Source organism: Enoplosus armatus, chromosome 12, assembly GCF_043641665.1.
Source record: "Enoplosus armatus isolate fEnoArm2 chromosome 12, fEnoArm2.hap1, whole genome shotgun sequence".
Classification (NCBI taxonomy): Eukaryota; Metazoa; Chordata; class Actinopteri; order Centrarchiformes; family Enoplosidae; genus Enoplosus; species Enoplosus armatus.
Window position 1 is genome coordinate 4,830,474 of NC_092191.1, and position 23,596 is coordinate 4,854,069.

At 43.5% G+C, this 23,596-nt stretch overlaps 1 protein-coding gene across 1 annotated transcript; it reads right to left on the minus strand.

Annotated features, from left to right (window-relative positions):
• Nucleotides 1–1,749: 1,749 nt before the first annotated feature.
• On the minus strand, nucleotides 1,750–22,245 carry LOC139294284 (sprouty-related, EVH1 domain-containing protein 2-like). The gene is made up of 6 exons (XM_070916138.1): nucleotides 21,703–22,245; nucleotides 9,044–9,236; nucleotides 8,769–8,937; nucleotides 8,224–8,288; nucleotides 2,857–3,015; nucleotides 1,750–2,745 (listed from the first exon to the last, which is right to left on the minus strand). The coding sequence occupies exons 1-6, from the start codon at nucleotides 21,726–21,728 to the stop codon at nucleotides 1,957–1,959; spliced, it is 1,401 nt and encodes a 466-aa protein (XP_070772239.1). The 5' UTR covers nucleotides 21,729–22,245; the 3' UTR covers nucleotides 1,750–1,956.
• Between the last annotated feature and the right edge of the window lie 1,351 nt (nucleotides 22,246–23,596).

Below are 23,596 nucleotides of genomic sequence, written 5' to 3' on the forward strand. Positions count from 1 at the left end.
AAAATATATTTTGGCCTTAAATAATGGTTTAAAATTTTGGGAAATACTCAAGAGTCGAGCAGCCAAGAGACGATAAGCTTAGCATAAAGACTGGGAAACAGCTAGCCTGGCTCTGTCCGAAGGTAAAACACAAAAAAGAAACGCCTCTAAAGCTCACGAATTAACTTGTCATATCTCCTTGGTATCTTGTTTGAACATTTTCTAACCAGCGGAGATTCCAGCAAAGAAAAAGTCCAGCAAGAAATAATCTGATTTTTACACCAAAGTCTAAATGTTTTACACTTCGGTTTTTTGTTTGGATTTAACAAACGAAATATAATGTGCTAGTTAGTGAGCTTTAGACCTTCTGATCCAACGCTTGGCAAGAAGACATATTTTCCAAAATGTCAAATTATTTCTTATAAAAGACCACGTTGCTGTAGTGACATTGTACATGTCAAAGGTCAGTCAAAAAAGTTTCATACTAATTTTCACTAGTAAGGAGGTTTTAATACCTGAATATATTTTTTTAAACATAGTTTTTTTTTTGGGGGGGGGGGGTTTATTGGATTGAATTCATTCAGATCACCATCAGTTAGCACTTTGCTGTTCCACACACGTGACTGGTGGGCTCCACTGGAGGGCGGGGCTTAAAGAGGGCAGCTGATTGTACATCGCAAGCAAACTGGAGTCCTTAGTTTGCACAGTTGATGAAACCTTTTTAAGAGTTACTTTTCATTACAAAAACAGTTCAAACTGAGTTTAAAAGAGTATGTGGTGAAGCTGATTGCTTGGAGCCGTAACCACGCTCGTGCTTCTCATCATGGCGGACATCTTCAGAGGGACGGGGGGTGAAGTTTGGAGCGAGACTCCACATTTTAAGGCATAACGGGCACCAACTTTAACGGTATCTCCCGATTGATTTTGCAGTCCTCGATGTGACAAGGACTGCTGACTGAGGTTCTGCAGCAAATGAAGAAATCAGAGCCTTAAAAATCTCACTCTGCTTCGAGTGCATGTTAAGTAACTGACTGGAATTGTAAGACTGGATGGGTTCCTGGTTTCGGTGATAGTTTAGGCACTGTTTGACATAACGTGAAAGGAGCAGGGAGACGTATGCTGGAGTATCGTAGCATGACTTGAAGCACCGTCTCATTCAGTGAGTAAATCACAACCCAGCACCCTTTTGCTGGTAGATCAATTCAGTGAGAAAATAAATAGGATAAAAACACGAATCTTTGGGATATCAGAAGATTAAGATGAGTACCACATTTGTTTCAGTGAGCAAAGAAGATGTCGATGGTGGAGAGCTATGTAGACTATATACATGAGCTTTACTATCAGCTGCAGTACAGACAACAAAAGGCCTCGGCACACATCGTAAGCATGCACATATACCATCCACACACACACACACACACACACACACACACTCTCTCTTGCACACACACACACGCAAAGAGGTGTAGTGTCTGATTTCTCTTGTAGCTGGAGTCGAGCTGAGCGGGCCTGATATTGGAATAGAATATAAACAAAATGGCCTCGCATACATCAAAAGGAGAGAGGAAAAAAAAAAATAGAACAAAGAAACAATTCAAGTTCTTTGACGCCGAGTCAGTGTACAAAGTATAAAGTACCTGCATATGTGATACATGACATATAGGTCAGCTATAAAAAAAAAAAAAAAAAGGCCCCCTGAAAAAGAGTGCTCTCTCATTAGAAACAGAGCATGAAATGGCCACGTGGAGAGCTGAGAGAACTGTCTGCCGTAAGGGGGAGCTTATCTTCCCAGGCCGTTCAGAAAATGCACCAACTGTTTGTTTTTTTTTTGGCTTATTTCAGTGTCTGGAATTTGAAGAGAAACCCAGAGAAACCAAGGCAAGAGAGCGAGCAGCCATGACCACTTGTCCCCTCTGTGTATTTCCCCATCCTTCCCTTTCCCTGTGCTTGCGTTGGGTTTAGGTTTTTGTCGTTTCCTCAGCTCAGGGCCTTGTGTCGGCCTCCGCAGCAGCCGCACCTGAGCCCCGCCCGGTGGCAAGCGTGGAGAGGCGGGTAGAGGCAGAGGCAGGGCGCCACCAGAGACAAGCCGAGCAGCGCTAACCAGCGCGAGCCGAGTCGGCCTCCCCCGCTGCCCTCGGCCCCGTCACAGGAGCAGGGGTCCGAGTAGTCCCCCTCTGGGTCGGACATGCAGTGGTAGAGCATGGTGTCTGCCAGCCACATGCAGCTGACCCGCCGGATGCACGCCCGCACGGGGTCCGGCGCATCCTGGCACCGCCCTCTGCGGTTGTCGGAGATATAAAAGGCCTCGCCGCAGTGCTCACACTGAGCGCGCTCCACCCCGTCCTCCTTCCGCCCCTTCCCGCCATTGGTGGACGGGGAGGAGCTCGGGAGGAAGGAGCGGGGCTGGGTGGAGACCACCGAGGAGAAGCCTTGGTGATACGAGCCACCGTGGCCCTTATTGACCAAGGGTCCGAGGGCGGGGTCAGAGTCTGAGGGCGACAGGGCCGGTGCCAGCGGGTAGGTGTAGTCATGCTTCTGAGCCTCCGTCTTGGCAAAGTGGACGTAGGACTCAGAGTCGTCCATTTGGATGAACTTGTCACGCACAGTGGCGTGGCGGTAGTCCTCGTAGCCCGTGAGCCAGGGGCGATCCGAGTGGCGTCCATGGTGACGCTCTGTTGTCCGCTCCCAGCTGCGCTCCCGAGGGTTGATACGGACAATTTCCTCGTCCTCCTGGAAGGTGACGTGTCGGGGAAGCTGAGACAACGGCTGAAGAGAAAGAGATCGACTCTTAAACACTGCTGGCAGAAATCAACCCACACTGTTTGTTCATGTTTACTGTAAATAAATCTGTTTTCACAATGAATATAATAGTCTCACCTGGTCCAAGAAGTAGTGGTCTGAGAGCCGGTAGGGGTCGTGGAGGTCGTGGCGATGTCCCAGCATGCACTTGTGTCTCTGCGGAAGGGGCGAGGACTCGAGCGGCTGCAGAGAGCTCTCCAGTTTCTGGGAGGAGTTGGATGAGCTGTCTGTGGTGTTCTGAGGGGACAAACAAACACAGGATGCGGGCTGAAACCTGCACTCTGATTGGATACACCAAACAAAATAGTTTGGGTGAGGACGCAATGATTGGACAAACAAAAACAGGAAGCCTCGGCGCAGCTCTGATTGGGAAAACAGGAAGCGTGAGCTCTGTCTTTCGAGCCATTTGATCCACATTTGGATCCCCGTGCGTGAGTTAAACTTTTATTAACAACATCTGGCATACAACAAACAAAATAAAACGGCAACAGTCACCAAGAAAAACATTGTAGTATCATGAGGGCTTAGGTTTGAAATTCAATTTGCCGCTGATGTATTTATAATATTTCTGGTTAATAAGGTTAACGTGGTGACGTAAGAGTCAAGTGATGCCAATGTATTTGGCATTTGGAGAGGCCTGGTAGTCAAATGAGTCCTGCAGTTATTGTTTGCTGCATTTGAATATGCAGTAAGAGCCATTTAGTCTACCCTCATTGACTAAATATTAGAAACACCTCAGTATATGTAAGTCAACAGCAGCACAAACTGCATCCTCCAAAATGACCATACAGTTGAATAAACACCTCTTCATGTATTAGACTCCATTAGTTTAAGCAAAGTGCACCTTATAATGAGTTTATAGTGCCTTCTAAAAAAGGTGATAACTCCAATTTCCATCAACAGTTACTTGTTTTGTCTGATCAACAATCTGAAACCTGCAACATATATTGAATTTACAATGATACAAAACAGAAGAAAAGCAGTATATCCTCATATTAGAGAAGCTGGAACAATAAATCAATTGGCAAAAAACTTCGTTTAACTACAACCACAAAGTAAACGGCACCTTTTTCTGCCTTCACCCCCCCATCAACTTGTCCTCCTTCCCTCAGTCTCACTTGCTACACATTTCACCTTTCCCTCTCTCTTTTCCACCACTCTCTGTGTGTGTGTGTGTGTGTGTGTGTGTGTGTGTGAACAGTATCCTGTCCCCTTTCCGCTAAAGGCTGTCAGGGCTCCTCTCCAACTCAAACCTTGGCCAGACACTAGACAGTCGGGCCGCTGCCATGTAGCGCTCAGACAGACAGATTTCAGACAGGCTCGCTGGGGGCCACGTCTGTGGGGCGTCGCAGTGTACCAGCTGATAGGCAGCTCGGGAGGACTCCTGTCTCATCATGTCATCCCGGTCATGCGTGTGTGCATATGGACCGACATATCCAATATGTGTTTGAGCCAATGAAAAAGGGTGCAGGTGTTATTGTGTGGGAAGAAGAACTGGCTTCATCTTTTGGAAGGTTTTATGCTGTTGTTCTTTTTCAGCATCAGCGATGAGCAGATTTTCTTCATGAATCAAGAGACATGTGGTGCTCACAAGGTCTTTCTCAACTCATTGATGACTTGTTATGTTGAAAAATAAAAGTTATGTTTGAAAATCACTCCCTGCGTTTGTTTAATCTTGCTGTGAGTACCACATGGCTCGTCACCAGAAGTCAACAGAGCCACAGAAAACTTCTATCAAAGGTCAACAAGCTTGTCTGCCAAAGAAAACTTTGGCCGTGGCTGAATTTTACATGGTCACCCTCTGCCAGCGGCTCACAGCAGCTATGAGATTTCTGTGCTGATGTGATTTCATTCTGTGAAAAAAAACAATTCCACCTGATGAGCACAAAATAGATGAGACGTATGAATCGAATGTTCTTCAAAAGACAAAAAGATTTAAATGCCTCAACAAGGGGCGGCTGTAGCTCAGCTGGTAGAGTAGGTTGGCTATTAATGGTGGGGTTGGTGGTTCAAACTCCTGTCCTCCTGTACATGTGTTGAAGAGTCCTTGAGCAAGACACTGAACCCCAGATTGCTCGCAATGTACAGTATGCGTATGATGAAACAAGACTCCACAGCCGCGCTAGAGGCTCTGTGAGGCTGTAGGACCTGAGCTAAATGCTAACACTAGCATGGCAACATGCTCAAAATGACATTACTAACATGCTGATGTTTAGCAGGTAACGTTACCCATTTTCACCATCTTAGTTGAGCCTGTTAGCATGCTAACATTTGCTAAATAGCACTAAAACACAACGTACAGCTAAAGGCTGATGGTAATGTCATCTGTTTTAAAGGTATTTGGTTATAAACCAAAGTATTCAAATTTTATCTTGATGATGATGATGAAAAGTTAAGGGATCGCCAAAGTGATTCCAATAGTTGTTGAGAAATTTCAGTCTGGACTATTTCCAAATGATTCAACATCTTTGTCACTTGCCGGTTGTCTAATGAGTGCTGTATTATGATTGCAAAAACTCGAGCGTTTCCTCTTCCCCTCACTAAACTACTCTACATAAGTACAACCTACAATAAATCCAAACACAATTATATTTCTTGCAGTGTACATATGACTCACTGTCAGATACCATATCACCCCCAGAAATCCAACAAAATCTGGCACTCCAACAAGCCTAAAACCAGCTCTAGGAATTATTTGCCAGAGTTATATGACCCAGATCTGGTGTGTGTCTGTCTGTCTGTCTGTCTGCTGAAGTTATCCCTATTATATCCTGCTCCCCACATGGATACCGCCATGCTGAAAATTTCCCCCAGCTTTCTTACAAAGCCCTCAGAGCAGCCGGCCAAAAATAACATAACATGCTGCCTCCGCTCCAGGCCCCGCCCCCCTGGAGAAGACATTACCGGGGGAGGAGCTGATACGGTTTAAAACCAGTCCGACTCTGGCCTCCACGGCTGCAACTAATTCAAAACACAGACCAGACTTTCTGCTGCAAGTTCAAACTGCACAAGAGGACACAGAGACAGAGAGCAGTTGAGGGGGAGAGTTTATATTTCTGGACATCCTCCCTCTATATATTCAGGCCCAAGGCTGCACAGAGGGCATTTCGAGTTATTTTCTGACACAAAACATGTCCCGACTCAAAGCTCTGGAGGATTCATCCTTCAACAGGCCCGTCTCGCTCTCCTGGGATGAGCCCAGAATTGCTTCAATAGCTTTCACTCCCCCTGTTGTGAACGAGCCAAAATAGAGACAGAGAGAGGAGACGTGCTGAAGGGAGGGACAGAGGAAGGGTTGGGTTAAGTTTAGGTTTGGCGAACGAGGAATAATTTAGGGAAGTATGTCCATCCTAACTCCCCCCCCCCCCTCTCCGCAGCCGCCCCACCATCCTCCCCAGTCCCCCCAAAGGCTGTAAATCTGCTGCAGCATTTCCCCCTGTCCACGACTGCCCGCCTCGCAAACTCTGCCGCTAACTTTAGGAAAGGTCATTAGCACAGGCTAAGGGGAACAGAAGCAGTAAGTGAAGCGTTGAGTTCTGTACGGGCCTAAAACAGATACCTGAACGTGGCGCGTACCCGTGTCTTTAAGACTTGACCGGACTCGACTGGCTCTGTCAAAGTGGAGACTCGATCTCGACCTGAGACTGAAAGCTTGATCTAATCCGTTACTGACAACATGCAGCGGTTTGTCTACAACTCTTTTGTTCTTCCTACTGGACATTGTGAATCTGTTGCAACTGCGATTGAAAGTCACTAAATTACATTTGAAAAAAACCGACCCAGAACCAGATACTTTGCTGGGGTCATCCATTTATTGTTTTTTCGATTACGCCATTTCCCTTCCTCCAGGCTACAGGCTTCTAGCTGATACAAACTTTAAAAGCAATGCAAAATATGTCTTCAGTAAGCATTAGGGCCATAGTTGCTTTCTTATGAGTTTCTACAGGGCTTTAACTGAAATAGAAGTGATCAGTGGAGTCTTATTTTGGGTGAATATGGCAGCTTTTTAAGCAACACCACCGGGGAACTGCCTTGGATATTTTGCACTGGAAGCTTCTACTTTCCTGAAAACCTGATGCTCCATTTCAGGGATTGCTCCACCCTCTGACAGCCCTGTAACCCCCCACCCCTCCTCATGTGTTTGTATGCGTCTCTGTGGTGGCTGTACACTCCCAGCAGAGCACCTATTAGTCTTGGCCCTTACAGACAGCTCGAGTCAGAGATGAACCACGAGGCACTTCCTCTCGTAAATCAGCGGCCCTGCACTAAGCTGGGAAACAGCTGCTAGCTGCTAGTTTGGTGGCGGCTCTCTTTTTCAACTGGGAGGGTGGAGAGGGTGGGGGGGGGGGTTCTCCAGGAGAGAGCGAGGTGGTGGGATACAGGAAGTGACCTTGTGACCCTGCCTGCTGCTCCTGGTGTCAGGTTACAGAGTAGGGGGAGGGGGTCCTTCATGCTAACTTAAGGTAGAGAGGCCCTGACACACAAATAACGCACACACTTCATGTACTGTGGCAGGGCAGGTATACGTGACAGGGAGGGGATCCTGACAAGTCCTAAGTTCAAATACTTTCTGCTACAAACAAAGTCTTCAGATATTTTGGATGCAGAAGACTCCTTTGGGGCTTTGGCTGAATAGTTGATCAGTGTGTACTGGAACCACGGTTTACTCCAGTGCCTGCTAGTAGCACTTCCATTTCACTGATGAAGCCTAAAGATGGTAATGCAGATTGGAGATGTTGAACAAGTGCTGGTAGAAACTGAGTCTGACTGCAACAGTCAAAGATAACAGTCTATACATGAACAGGCATTGAGACAAAAACTGTTGTTTAAAGTACCAGGTGGACATGACATCTGATCCAGGGAAGTCCAGTTTGAGTGTGTTTGAAGGCTTATCAGACACCAAAACACTGCACACAGTTTACTAATAATACTCAGACAGGAGTTTACAACCCTGGAAAGTTATCAAGACGACAACCATTGGATCTTTCGACATGACAATCGTGAGGTAAACAGTAGAAATACAGTGTTCACGTTGCAAAGTAATCTTACAGGAATGTGCGCTTCCAAGTATGTGACCGGCCAACGCAGCGTTTTGCTGGATGACATCACGTTGGGCGCGCAACACTGGTGGCACCTTGAAATAACATCCCGGTGCTGCCACTCAACTTATTTTGGAGTCGTTTTCTACTTCAACTAAACTACGTAAAAGTGCTCCAAACTAAATGCAGGAAAAGTAAATTGTTGCCGTCAAAAACTTCCCACTTCTCTATGATATTTAAGATTAATGTGGAAACTACTTTGATCCAACAGTTTTCTAGCATGTGCATTTTCTTCAGATGGATTATTTTGTCAGGTGATAGCAGATAAATGAGAATTTGTAGCGGTTACAACACCTCAATAACCCATAACTCCAACTTGATTACTATATGAATGCAGGAAACTTACAGTAAAGACGTCGTCGTCACCCAGCTCGCCCTCGTTCTGGAGTGCTGTAGAGGAGGTGGTGGAGCCTGCAGAGAAGAAAACGGGAACATCCTGTCACTCAAGGATCATTCAAGGAACCCTGGAGCTCATCCACTGACAGTGAGCAGGAGAAGCCAAGGAGATATTACAGTGATGCAGGAACATGTGTGTGTCCGATCACACGAGTTTAATGCTCAAATCATCAACTCGTGCATCTATAAAGTCCAATTAATTTTCAGTGAAGCTGGTGAAGAATTCACTCACTTCTCTTTCCATGTTTGAAAGTTAGTGCTTTCAATCAGAATCCAAGTTGTAGCCTTGATATTACGCTGTGGTCCAAAGCATTTCATATCACAACAGTCCTACAGTTGCATGATTTGAACATACAGTTAACTTTCTGGTTCAAAAACCAACATTTGGGAAGCAGATTTCAGTAAATCTGTAACTGTGTTCTCATCCCATCTCTCTTCATATTAAACTCCTGTACATTAACTGCACACTTGGAAAGACATGAGCCAACGTTTCACCTTCAGCCAGGTCCTCGATGGCTTTCCGCACCCCCCTGTCGAACGCTCTGGCGTCAGCTGGGCTTTGGAAAGATAGGCCACACTTCCTGTCCTCCACCTTCCAATGGTGAAATGTGGGCGTTGCTATGGTGTACACAAGGTCCTTCCTCAGCGGGCAGTCCAGGATCACCTGTTTATCCGACACGTATCGGCCAATCACAACAGGGAGACATTCTCCATATCTGATCCATAAATTAGCTTTGACTGACGGGCTTCTGTTGATGTTTGTGTTTTACCTGTTTGTCCCGCAGCCGCTCGCCACGGATGAGGAACTGGGAAAAGCTGGAGGCCGGCACGGGTGCCAGCTCTGGCGGCAGGAGACGGCACACCCCAACCCTGGTCAGAGCTCCCCCGTCCTGGGCCAACCAGCCACCGCTCGAGTCGTCCCGCGTCATCACCACCGCTTTCACACGCACGATGTAGCTGTCACTGGAGAGAGAGGAGGAATAATCAGAGTGATAACTGAAATGCATACGCTTTTGAAGTAGAGAAATTTAACAGATTTTGTGACAAACCATTACCACTAAACTCAAAACTCTTTCATTTCATTTAAACCTTTTATATGCTCAGTATATGGAGAAGAAACAGGTTTTGGGAGAACATCTTTAGGGAAATGTTCTGCAGGTCTGAGAGCAGCAACTCACATGACAGTTCATGTACCTCTGAAGCTTTAGAGGGACACCTTAACTCTTCACTGAAGCGCAGGCTAATGAAATCACTTCAGGGTTGCAGCTCTTTAAGGTATTTTACAACAGCAAAACCAAGCCTTTAAATTAACACGGGGGGAAAAAAAAAGAAACGCTCACTACAAGTTTCAGAGTCTTTCTGTATCTGTGGCCAGAGACGAACCTCAGTCACATAACAGATGAAACCAACTGACATCCAATATTAGCTTGAAACTCACATGACACATTTCTCTGCCCCTAAGGTGTTACCACAAAAAATGCCACCGCAGAATTTCCTGTACATTTGTTTTTTTTTTGCCAAACTAGATCTCATTTCCATAAAACTCTACTTCAAAATACTTTGCATCACCTACATACTTCCCTCCAATAGGATTGTGAGCGATGCTAGCAGACATGTCAGCTGATAATGAAAGCATTAAGAAAAGCACAGCAGGTTTCAATCAACATTTGGGAGCATAACAACCTCAGCAAACATGTTCGGTTGCAGAAAATCTGACTGCATGTCGACGAGAGGAAGATATCTAAACCTCACACTTCATCATTTGCCTCATCAGATAGTTAAATACTATCTAAATCGAAAAAAGCACACCAATCCAAAGTTATTATGAGGTTCTCATTCAGGTTGTGAGTCACAGCTGGTCCAGTTTGACTTGCATCAGGTAAGACATCAGTCGCAGAGAAACAACCACTTCCTTCCACAGTGAAACCACAGGAAACATACAGAAATGTATATCTGCGAGATAATATCAATATGTGGTGTGCACGAACGTCACCAAAGATAGGTGTGTAAAATCCATAGGAACATACAAAAAACAAACAACAACAAAAAAAAAAAAAACAGCCCTCAGAGAAGTTACCAGGTGGGAAGCTGAAATGTGTATTTAAGCCTTGAAGCAAATATTTTTCCATGCAACGCAAAAACAAGGCAACAAAGATTCTTCCTCGGGCAGCAACTACTATTTCAACTTGTAAAGAAAATGACTATCCTGTAAACTCAAACTCGTCTTAATTTTTCTGGCAAGAGTCTGAGAGTGTGTTAATGCCACAGCAGTTTATTATAGAGCTGGATTCACACAGTGGCAGAATGTTTGAGGGCGTCTCAAGTCACGACTCTGCCTGGTCCTCGCTGTGCTGAGGTGGGAGGTGTTGCACCGGGACAAGTCAGCACGAAAACACACACACACACACACACACACACACACACACACACACTTTAATGCAAATGTAGCTTGGTGATGTATTTTATGTGGTGGTATTCAAAACTTCTCAGAGAAGAAAAATTCAACACGAGAACAATTAATGAAATACTGGACCACCAGAAATGACTCCACCTCACATTATACTTCACACAGCAAATGCTTATATATTTCATTAATGCGGCTGTTGTTAAGGCCGCCATATACTAAATAAATTGATCATGAGACAAGATGAGTCACATTTTCCTGGGGAAACGCTGTGATTATTTGTAAAAAAAAAAGTCCCTTATCGGAGCATCCCGTGGCCTAGAGGTTGTATATACAGTAATCGCAACTTCCCTGTTGAATTCCAGCTAGAGACCTTTGTTGAGTGTAATCCCTCATATTCTCTCTCCCTGCATTTCCTGTCCGTTTCTCTACTGTCACTATGAAATAAAGACAAAATGTCAAAATAATTACATAGGTCCCTGATCAATTAAAATGACAGTTCTCCACTTCAAATCATCAAATGAACTATCAATAAATAACAGAAATAAGCAATTTGGGTCACCATTTGACATTAATTTAACCTTGTTATTGTAGCAAAGAGTTAAGCGGATATTCATTGCCTAGTCTCTACAAAAATCGGTGAAGGGTTGTCAAGTCTTATGGAATTTCTCAGTAACAATAACATCTTGATCTCTGATCAACGTCGTGTACGTGGGAAGTTGTGCCTGTTCAATGGAATAAACCTGCGTGCTACCCATAAGTTATTCAGAGACAAATGTTTCCTGGTTGCAGCTTCAGAAATGTGAAATGTTCTTTTCTCTGTTATATATTGTTAAATTAAATATCTCTGTATTGTTGGTCAGACAAAAGAAGTCGAGGTCGTCTTGGGCTCTGGTCGGCATTTTATTTTCTGACATTTTATAGACAAAAAATCAACAAACAGATGAACTGAAAATTATCATTAGATGCGGCCCCGTTAGCAGCCCTACTTCACACAGTTATCGCCTCAACCAGAGTAACCTTATTCCAACTACACACCAGTTTGTCAGCGGAGCCGTCATCAGACACACATCATGCAAAGGGACAGATAACACAGCTGCAGTGTAGTCCATACAGCAGTACAAGACAATGCATGACAAAAAAACTCCCTCTGCGGTCAATAGAAGTCGTCAGTGCTTCGAACATGAGACGACACAATGGAGGCTGAATGGTAAAATACAAGACATTCTCAAGCATTAGCATGACAGCCATCACCCTCACAGGACACAATGAACACGGTCACAATCCACATGAATGATCTGACAATAACAGGATGTACCTCTGTGTATGCCATCGATGCTGCACTGTGTGTGTGTGTGTGTGTGTGTGTGTGTGTGTGTGTGTGTGTGTGTGTGTGTGTGTGTGTGGGCGAGAGAAGGATGAAGAGAGAAAGAGAAACATAGAAAGAGAGAGAGAGAGGGAGAAAGAGAGGCAGAGTGGGAGTGAATGAGAGAGGTGTTGTTATATAATTAGCTTACAGACAGTCCCAGGGATCTGATACACACACACACACACACACACACACACACACACACACACACACACACACACACACACACACACACACACACACACACACACACACACACACACACACACACACACACACACACACACACACACACAGGTGGCAAAACTGGTTCACCAGCTTCCACCCACACACATTCATAAAACTGACTGAATGACTGGGTGACAGCAGACAAACAGCTCATACATTAGAGCAGCTACACTCTACTACTCACAAACCTTGTGAGACTTTTCCATTCAGATGTTGAAGTTTCGTCGTGTTACGGCATTAAAGACACAGCAGCCAAAGCTTAAGTTTTTTTTTTTTTTAGGTATAACTACAAGAGTAAAATTGTTATTGGCAGACTGGAGCTTCTGCGATACAGTTTCATTTGTCAAACCACAATGGGCGGAGGCAAACAGTCATTCAGGTTCTTACTTAGCCACGTGGAAAACTTGAATGGCAACAAAAGGGAGTAACAGAAATCAAAATAGAAATGTCAATGATCTATTTATATTTCCATTATTTCATGATCTTGGAGGGTTAGGCTAGCAATCTCGCTGCCTTACAGTTGCTAGCTTGAGGCTACAATGGCAATAATAATAATCATCATAATAATAATAATAATAATACCAGTAACTGGCTTTTTATAATAAAGAATTTTGTTTTATGTTGGTCGACTTCTGGCACATTTACCGCGATGCAAGATTGTTCTGGCCAGCACTGAGCATTTGTGCCATTTTTGTTGTTTCATATTGATTCAAAGTCTGTGTGATGGAAACAACTAACGAAATAAAAAGGAATTTAAAGGAGTGGGTTTGAACAGGCAGCTAGAGATAAATTTCCCTCATCTTGAAATATACTTGCTGGCCATGCGTGTGTATATATACTGGGTTTGGATGCCAGTTAGTGTGCTAACCACTTAGATTTATCTAACAAATAATGAGAGACCACTAAACGGATGATGTATTTCCTGTTGGAAGTCAGTTTGCATGTAGGTTTTCTGCTGGTGAATATTCAGTATTTTGCACATTGAAAAGAAAAAACAACGACATTATTTCTGCCTTCTGAAAAATGTGAACGTGTGAAAATCCACACTGCTGCTTACAGCGTAAAGTTTAACATGACTCAAACACACGTACGGCTAATTCACACACACACAGCCACACGTCCAGTCCTCCCACATACAGAAATAACACCAAATTCTGTGCTATATAAGCACACGTGCTTTAAGATACACGATACCGGCTATCAGCTCTCTGAGATGGACTTGTCACATTTTGGGCTGTCTTGTGACCCACGTTCAGGGCCCCGTCTGCCGACAGGCCCTGTAATCTGTGGTTGGAACACACAGACAGCCACAACCAGCAGCAACGCGCTACTTTAATACACTTGGGAGTGACCACACATTCTGGCACAAATACACACACATACATTTGGGAACTGTGAATCTAATTCTGTCCACACGAATGCGGCACGAGGTACCGATGCTGAAAAAAGGACCGTGACGACCACTTTAAGAAAAGGTGGTTGATACACTATTTATAATCACCTACTTGTGCGGAATTCACATTCACACAATCTTTAACTTTATTCCCACTTTGTCCAAAGGTTGTGGTTGCCTAATATTTGAACAGAAAACTGTGTGCTCCGGGTGATTTACAATGATCCCGTGCTCTGACTGTGTTATGTTTTAGAGCTGCAAGTCTCTTTTGGGTGGGACGAGGATGTAAAGTGTTGCGTCAAAAGGTTGAGTGATGACTCACCTCAGAAGGAAGATGGGGGGTGGGAGTCAACACCTTACTGATAAGGAAAGGAGCAGGCAATTCATGCATCACATCCTCTTCTAATTTAATATGAGCTTTGGCCATCAGGTGCAGAGTGTATCTCGCTCCTATTTCTTAAGACAGACACTCCTATATCTCAATATGCTGTTTGCTGCTGCTGGTCAGTGTGTTGTTAATGTTTTATACGTGTCTTTAGGGTACGTTTCTGATTTACTGCTAGACGACTTCCTCCTATCATGACTCACAAGCTCCTCCAGCTAGTGTAGGCGCCATTCAGTGTAATAACATAAAGTTAAAGTACAGTCAATTCAATTCAATACAGTGAGCATCATATACAAACATACCAACAGTCATTATCTTCTCCTCACTCACAGATGTAAAATAGCATAGTGAGTGAGTGTTCGAATGATGCTTGTTACTATGGGTACAATTCAGCTCTATTACTTATGCATCATTTATCATCATTTATCGTTTAATTTGCAGTAACAGATGTTTTTGGCTACTTGGGGGCAGCAGAAGCAAGCTGTAAACAGAACACTGACATATTACCACCTTGTAAAGTTGGTGGCAAACCAATGTCTTGGTCTCCACCAACTCCTGAGGGAAATATCTATTATGTTCAGTGTACAGTTGGATTTTAGAGCTTTTTCACTGAAAACAGCTGCCGTCTGTGGCTGAAAACAATGTTGACAAGAATTTTGATTAGAGCTGCTTCAACAAAAGCTAGCCAGAATTTAAAAGAGTTGCATTTTTTTTATCATGACTGTAAAGTCAAAACAATATAAGCAAACAGCTACTGCATAATGGAATTAAACTTGCATCAGCCGCATTAGCTAGAATTAGCTAACTGATTGTCTCCCTATACTCTGTAAATAAGGTTTTAAATAATTCTTCTGATCGCACAAATTTCTAACAGATGTCTCCTCGGTTTCTTTGTTTCATATAGTTGTTGGTGCACGGCTGTGTTTAAAGCATCCATTCTATACTTCTTATTTCTATGCCTGGTCCACACCTTGTAAACAAGCCTGTCACACAATGCGGAAATGAGCTGTGGGTGGAGTGCACACCTCTAGACTCCTTGCCAAGCCACAATAATGGACCGACATTTGTTAAATATATTTGCCTGTAAGCCATGCCAGCCGCCACTTTCTGTCCGTATTTACTATCAAAACACCACAAATTCTTTCTAAATACATACTTTTAGAGAATACACTATTAGGAGTGCCACTTAGTGAACTGGACCCTGCAAATACCTGGACGTGGTCTGTGTGTAACAATATTGCAATAAAACACTAAAAGGGGGCTGGGAAGCAGACTGGTTATCAGGTCTGGAATCCAGCTCATGTGTGACAGATAAAAGGGCCAGTGAGGGCAGCCCAGCCATGTGCGATAAGGGCGGCTATACTTCCTCTGATAAGGAATGACTGGCCGCGCCTCTGCCTGATCAACAGAAACACACACACACACACACACACACACACACACCCTGTTTGCAGCGATCAGGAAGTGACTGAAAGGTGCTTCACAATCAGGATTATCAAGTAAAAATATCAACCATTTTCTTGTTACAGCAACTCAATGTGAAGATTTTGCAGATTTCTTCTTCATCATCATCATTATTTTTTTTGACTATTGTTCAAACTCTGCTGTCTGTTCTCTCTGTGTAAGGCCTTACTTTGAGCTAGGCTAGCTTTATCTTTTTGACCTATTATTGGTTACATAATTCATTAAATACATAATTCATTAAATACTTCATTAAATTCATTTAAAACTTAAACACTTGGTTTGTCATTTTTCCCCCTTTTCCCACCTCCTGCTGAAATGTCTTTGTGTTTCAATGTATTTCTGATTTAAATGGAGTATTAGGAAGGAACAAAGAGGAGGAACTGATCAAGAGTGTGCGCAAAAATATGTGATGGGATAAAAAGTTAGATTTTATATAGCAAACAAAGAATTACAAATAACCACATTTTGACAAAAGAAGGTGAATTATGTAAAAGTAATGCATTTTTAAACTTAATTTTGACTTTCATTAATATTTTCATTCAATGTGAGGATGTAAAGAAGAGAAATAAAGAGAGGGGGGGTGGGCGAAGCTAGTTCATTCTACTACTACAACTATTGACACTGGAGGTTCCTGAGGGGAAGTTTGATCGGCTTCCTGTCAATCAGCTGTAGTTATATGGAACGCTCACATGTCTGGGCGGCACAAGACTCATGCTGCTGGTGTGAGCGAGTGCGAGTGTGTCAGTTGATACGACAGAGAGGCCACACATCATTATCTCTTTGAGAGCAGTTTACCTTTTTTTTTTTTTTTTTTTTAAACGGATGAAAAAATGCTGTCACAGCTAGATTGTTCTCTGTATAGAAAGAAACTTGCTTTGTGCTTATCAACCAAAGCCTCAAAATGACACTGAATCAAGTCTAATTCATTGTTGATTTGAGTTACAAGTTAATATATTTGGTCCAAAAACAACTATGTGTAAATGTTACGGGCCTAATTGTGTTGCAGCTCCAGCAACCTGTAACTGCTCTGAGAGGCAGCCGTGATCTCTAAGGTGACTCTGCAGCACCTCCTTCTCTCCCCTGAGGTGGAAACCACACTGAGAATAAGATGATTGGTTCTAAACCTCTTAAAAAGCGACTGAAAAGCCGACCAAGACTCTCTATAATGCCTCATATCCTCTTGTGCTCTGTTAGGCTAACTGCTTTGGGTCAAACATGAAGTGATGCAGGATTTTCTGAAGCTCTCTGCTTCTGTGACTGACGGCCGTCACAATGTCAACCTTGGTGTGTTTGATCAGGTAGTCCTTGTTTACGTAAACTGTCAGATGCCAATGGTTTATCTTGTAATTTGGACAGCCTGTGGTCCAGCTTCAGGGCACCAAACCAACTGAAAATGATTTGCATAATGAACACTAGGAAATCTGTCCTCTGAGGGCCGATATATTTATCACTACACATGATGGGCTGCAATGTTTCCGGATATTTGTGGTTAGTTTTAAATAGCCTGTAGTCTCTCTTTATTATGTGTTGTAGTAATAGTTTTGATTTTATGTTAACATGGAAGAAGCATACGCATAGAATTACTGTGAATCTCTGCATTTAAACTAACATATGAGAGTAGGAATGTGGGGAAACTTTATCACAGCTGTAAAGCTTTTAGTTTAGGGGAGATCACCGAAGATCTCAAGCTGAACGGGAGACTCAGACTGTCTTGTAGGTTGTAGGAATAAACGCTTTAGCCAAGCCATCAGACACAAAACCGAAAAACATGAACTTTCAAATGTCCTGCAAAATTATCCTTTTTTTAGAATGTCATATGTGGTGCAAGATAAGCTATTTTAGACAGATCAGAAAGGATAATCAACCAGAGCAACAGAGCACATAACATACAGTATAGTAGTAACAAACACATACATTACATGCACACTAAGTGTACTGAATGTGTTGATTTGAGTCAATCATCCAGGTACTCTCACGTCAAACTAACTATAAACCTGGTAACTGAAGAAAAGAAAGTTCACAGAGTTCATTCACTGTTCAATAACCAGCGCGGTGGGTTGTCATACACTTGGTGTGACAAGGGAGAAACGTGGTCATCCAGTCAGCTGATGAGCAGAGATTAGTAAAAAAAACAACAACAAAAAAAAACAGGCAAACAATCCGGGTCCATTGTTTGGTCGCCAGATATAAACAGCTCAGGCCGTTATATAAAGGCTCCGGATAGCAACCAGTGATGAGCTGCTCTGTAAAACACAGGAAATACTGTGAACAAGGATCTGTTCCACATGATGCCTCTGTGTGTGTGTGTGTGTGTGTGTGTGTGTGTGTGTGTGTGTGTGTGTGTGTGTGTGTGTGTGTGTGTGTGGAGGGGGAGTGGAGAGAGAAAAAATGCAAAGGAAGTTCATTTCTGGGCACGCAGTGTGTCTCGATATTCTGTTTGTGTGCTTATGTTACCAACATCATATGTAATATGCTAATTGTCTGTGGATCCACGTACAACATCTTGTAAACTTGTATATTTATCCAGATCACTTAAAATAGGCTGTCGCCGTAATTAAGATAAAACCGGCACCTATTTTGTTCTGCCAATTACGCATCGTTTTGGTGATGAACTTTTCCACCGTCCTGAAATTCCACACCTGTCAAGTTTATTATGGTCTCAATATCAAATGCTGCTAACGTAGAAAAATATATGTGTGAGGAACAGAACAGTCCTGCTGGGGGAACATGCAGACCTGCTAACTCCTCGCTGATGTGTTTGCCAGTTGATGAGTGCATTTTGTTCAGGGATGGATTATATTTCGTTGCTACGTTGACCTTAGCTGAATGTCACCGGGCATCTCCTGTCCAATACTGACTGTGCACATGCTGACCCTGCAGCAGCACACACCAGATCAATACATCCTCTGCTCGTGTTGTGACTCTACAGGGTGGGTGGGTGTGTGTGTGTGTGTGTGTGTGTGCAAGAGAGATCTTGCACTTCTATAAAAAGGTAATAAATGTCCTCAGAAGGACAGGGCAAAGAGGCACATCCTCCAAATTGAGGACATGATGGCTATGGTTATAGTTTAGTTTAGGACATGTAGTCAACAAAAGGCCCTCACAAACAGATCTTATGTGAGTGTGTGTGTGCCTTTAATCACATTGCCTGCCGATAGCAAAACTGACACATCAAATCTGATTGCTCCATTGAGCAGGTGAGGCATTCAAATGTGTGCATGTGACTTAATCTCCACAGCATGCATCAGCAGAAAAAAAGTCCACTGCTGTTAAACTACAGACATACAATTAACCTCAAAAAGTAAGCAAGGTGGTGAAATATCTAACCTGTGACAAAACATGACACAAAAGGTATAAAAAGGTGTGTCTTTCATGTCCTGACCCTGCCTTAATCCCAGGCTTAATTCTGATAAGAAAACCACAACACACAAACTAGCAGATAACTGCACATTGATTCAATTGATTCCAGCAATAAGACAGTAAACACTTTTGTATGACTCAGCATAGCAGTACCAAAAGGTTGCTATCAAAATTATACCTATACATTTGTGGAGAACTTTAGTTGAAATGTAACAATACAATGTAAAACGAATAACAATAAACTGACCATTGTACCACTGCAACTATAAATAAATCTAAAAACATACGTCAGGTGTTTTACCATTATGAAATTACAGTAACTCATCAATGTTTTAAAACAACACAGCTCAATAAGCCTTAAAATAGTCTTCCGCTGAGCAACCCCAGGCTTTTAACTGTTAGTTAGCCTAGCTAAGTGATATGAGACAGAAGGTAGCAGCCCAATGAGAGATGATTCTCTTAAATGCATTCATATTTAGATATGAATACACTGACTGTGGCCACAGATCTGCAGCTGTTGGGAGCTTTAGGGGCAACCCAGTCTGGATATTAGTCAGCCAATGGGAATCAAGAGATACATTGACATCTGCCAGTCAGACAGTATATTAGCATCAGCGCTAATTTGAAATTAATTTGTACTGTAAGTCTGTCCATTTGCAGAAGAGAAAATGTTGAATAAAGGTTTGTTTAAAGTAAATAATGAATTAACGTTGGCTACTGAAAAGGAAATGAAACCGAGTACATTGAGTATTTAAAAAATTCTTCAGAAGATAATACTAACAGGCTTCTACATATTTTCTAATTACTCTTTTATGACACAAAGAATCTTTGTTTCTATTTTCTTAACTAAAATGAATTGCTAGCAAATTAAAGCCCTAGGTTTTGTTAGCATAATGTGACTTTTACATAATTTTAATCACAAACTTGCATGATCTATGGGAAGTTGTGTTTTCACCAGATTCTAGTATATATATATATATATATATATATATATATATATATATATACATATAGAAAGCTGTTGTTGTTTAGCTGTTGTTGTTTTGGGTACGTCGTGGGCGTGGCCCAATGTGCACATCACGCCATGAGAAAAGAACATCACCATAGAAACGCTTTCTCGCCCGGAAGTGAAGGGCAGAATTCAGGGTTAACAGCAACTGTTTATTTAGAAATATATGACTCAGAACAAGACCATAGGGCTACAGCTACTGTCAGGGAGGAACACACGAAACATTTAAAACACTTTCAGAAGGGACGAGACGTCCGAGAGTGAATCCAGGTTAGTTTTAAACACCAGTCGCTCACATGGCTGCAGCTAGCTCCGGTTTGTGCCTCTCGTGTATTAGCATTACATTCTGCTAAAACATGAGGAGGCACAAACTAGGGCTAAGTTTCAGCCCCTTCCTCCTGCCCCTGTCTGTCCCCAGTCCCACGGACAGACAGACAGACAGACAGAGCCTCAGTACGCTGGCTTCTCAGAGCCGAGTACGGCCAGCAGGCATGAATGGGGACGCGCTGAAGGTTAGAGGGCTTTTATGAATGAGCCGGCGTCACGCCACAGCAGCGCAGACATCCCCTACGGTGCCCTTCGCCCTTCCACCCCCGCCGACAGGGATCTGCAAGGCAGGCATTCCTACCGAGCACAGCCCCGTGTAGTCTGACAGAGACTGAGAAGTTATCGATACAGGCTAACGGAGTTGTAAAAAAAAGAAAAAAGAAAAGGCATGCCTGCTCATATGTCTGCACAGTTTCATTTCTGGCAAAGGCAAATGCATACCCACATTGAAAACCACTATAATAGCCTCATGTCCCTGTGTTTAAACCCGGTGGTCTATTCGCGTTTGTTTTTAACAATAACATTCACACAAGGGCTATAAGCGCTCTGCCACCTGCCCGGTGTTAAATGTTCTCCAGCCTGAGCTACAGTTTCTTCTCGGTAATTTTAAGCTTCAAGCGCTTCCATACAGGCCTATGGGTGCCGTGGAAACAGGTCCGTGGGCCTGCACATTGTACGGCTCTATTTTCTGCTACATTTCGCAAGACGCAACAGCACGATCCTCTTGTCTGCCTGTCGGACAGAAGCGGACAGACGCGAGCTCATGAGGCTCGACTCAAAGAGAAACACACGCGTAGTTTTTCCAGGACAAGTCGTCGTTTACAATCGCTATTTTTTTTTTATGAATGGAGCGCGGTAGGCTATGCAAATGAGGGCGATTGAGAAAGAGATGGCGGATGAGGCATATCGGATATCTCATATCCTGTGAGACTTCCCCCTTCGGTTGGAAGCAAACATACAGATGTGGCCAAACGAGGCCAAATCGCCTCTGTAAACGCCGCCGGGTTGTTCTTTTTTTTTTACTGAACAATGCACAAACAAGAGGTGCGTGAGCTCGCTGCTGTTTGTGTATTTATAAAAGGTGTAACTTCGGGGCGTGTTTGAGTTTCTAAGTTACGCTGCAACAGGGCCTGCTCTCTCGCTTCAGATCCTTTCAGAAAATGTTTCCGATCCACCCACGCTTATTCCCCTCCTCCTCCTACTCCTCTTCTTTCTCTCTAGCCTTGTGAAGACTAGTCTACACCAAGGTGGGGGCCCTAAAAACCCTCTTCTACAGCACTGTCAATGCATTGCTTTACAGAAGCATCAAGCACCAAATCCCATCGAGTGAATCAAATAAAAACAATGCAAAAGACATGAAAGCCAGCTTTGTCGGGGGAGTTTTAGGCTGCACATTCCGCCAAGTTGCCCCAATCATCTCCAACTTGTAGCCACTGTGAGAAGCGAAAAAAGACATACGGACAGAGAAATCTTTCAGCAACAGTACTTACTCGTTTGGGTGTGTTTCTTCTATCATTTTCTCGTTTCACCTCAGGTAATGTACCACGGCGGTTGCATACTTTTCGCTCGTCATTCTTTCACCGCGGATCCTCCGATTCTGTCTCCAATTCCGCATAAATCCCCCCTGCGCCTTTGTGCGAGTGTCGGCTCTTTGGCTTGCCTTCGACTGGCTGTGCCTCCGTCTTCTTTTCCTCACTTTTCCCCTCTTCCTCCCCCGGAGCCACCCAGTTTCTTCTGGATCGCAAATGCCCCTTTCCTATAACTTTAATACCCCATCGCCTCCAGTAGGTAACGTAGCCTATACAGACAGTTTAGTAGCCGAATCCAGCTCTTCTCTTCGCTACCCCCCCCCTCCCCAAACACACATGCACGCACGCACACACACGGACACACAAGGCACACTCTCCGTTTTTAAGTCCTAAGGCGCATGTTTTCACCGACGACTCCGGTTCCAGTTGTGCGTAAAAAGCGCGTCGTCGCTGTTGTTACCGAGGGGTGGCCCCGCTAGAGCCCCATCTCTCTCTACTCCATGTTGGATTGCAGGCAGCCGAGCTGCTCCAACGACGCCGGGGGAGGGAGAGGGAGGAGGAGGAGGAGGAGGAGGAGAGGGGGGTGCAGGGCGGAAGCGGTGACGTCGGTCTACATTTTGGTGGAGGGCCCACGATGGTTGCAAGCCGTAGGGGCCCTTGATAAATGACCCCCCCCCCCCTTTCCCATCTCCGAATCCTTGATTTGAAATCCGGACATGTCACCTTTGTTCTCAAATGAAAATCCTATAAGGTCCTGTTGGGATATTCTAGATATTCCGTAGGAAATTAAAAATACCACAGTGAGGCGGTCATTGTAAACTTGCCACTCAGCACGTTAGACAGATTATAAATTAGGTTACTATAGGTCGGCTATATACCACAGAAAACGCTAGAGGCGCGCAGTAATATAGTGCTGCAGTGCTTGTCACTTGGAGTTGGATATCTTAACCCTTGTTCATAAAATAAAACGTTGAAAAATCTAATTGAATGATGATTTAGTTTAGTCTTCATCAAGTCCAAATGCAAGTCTGATGAAACAAAAAAAGATTAAAGGGATTTTCGGGTTAATCTTGTTAACTTTTCACCACCATCTCAGGTAATCCAGTCTCTTATCGTCTCTGTGAAGTGAACTAGTCTGCGGATTGAGCTTTTTAACACGCATTGATCTCCTACAGTGTTGGGAAGTTAGATGATTAGCCACTTTTGTTTTCGTTCAGTGCTACTAGATTTGTCTTCCTGCCCTAAACAGTTGCCTGCACTGTTTTCAGGTTCATGCCTAGGCGAAAAATCAACACGTCTAAATTTAAAACTGTGGTCGCGTAGCGCCACCAGCTGGTGATTCATGCATCCTACATGTTTGGAGTAAAGGTTTTTGACCAAAGGATTGCAGTAAACAATAGCACTGTAACTCCTTTTGAAAAATTATCATTATCCTGCAGTCAGTTTCTTTTCAGTGTCACCAGTATATATATATTTTTTTGATACAAATGATGCATTTTAAAATATGTCATAAAACCTTTTGATGACATAATCATCATAATGAGCAAACTCTCTCGTAAACTCATAAAAGTTATGTGATGATAATACACATTAGTGATCTGGAGCTGTCAGATCTTCTAGTTTACACACTGTTACCACAACCTTGTTGATTGAGCATTAAACTAAAAGAAGATTAGGGAGATTAGGGAGAAGCTCAGCACATTGTGATTGTGGCCTCTCAATCAAAGGAGCAGCTGAGTGGATCATAGGCTCAGGAGCTGATGGCTATTCTTTCCTCACAACTGGAGTTTTAATTGGCGTCTTTCACAGTCTGTCAGAATACTTAAAATTCACCGCCAGGCCACATAGTTGCATT

What these genes read in the sequence shown, in the direction of transcription:
- LOC139294284 (XM_070916138.1), bottom strand. Translation starts at nt 21,728, where the DNA reads ATGATAGAAGAAACACACCCAAACGA. An exon ending in CATCGAGGACCTGGCTGAAG is followed by an intron (nt 8,289 to 8,768) that starts GTGAAACGTTGG and finishes TCTTCTCTGCAG; the next exon opens with GCTCCACCACCTCCTCTACA. An exon ending in GTGACGACGACGTCTTTACT is followed by an intron (nt 3,016 to 8,223) that starts GTAAGTTTCCTG and finishes TTGTCCCCTCAG; the next exon opens with AACACCACAGACAGCTCATC.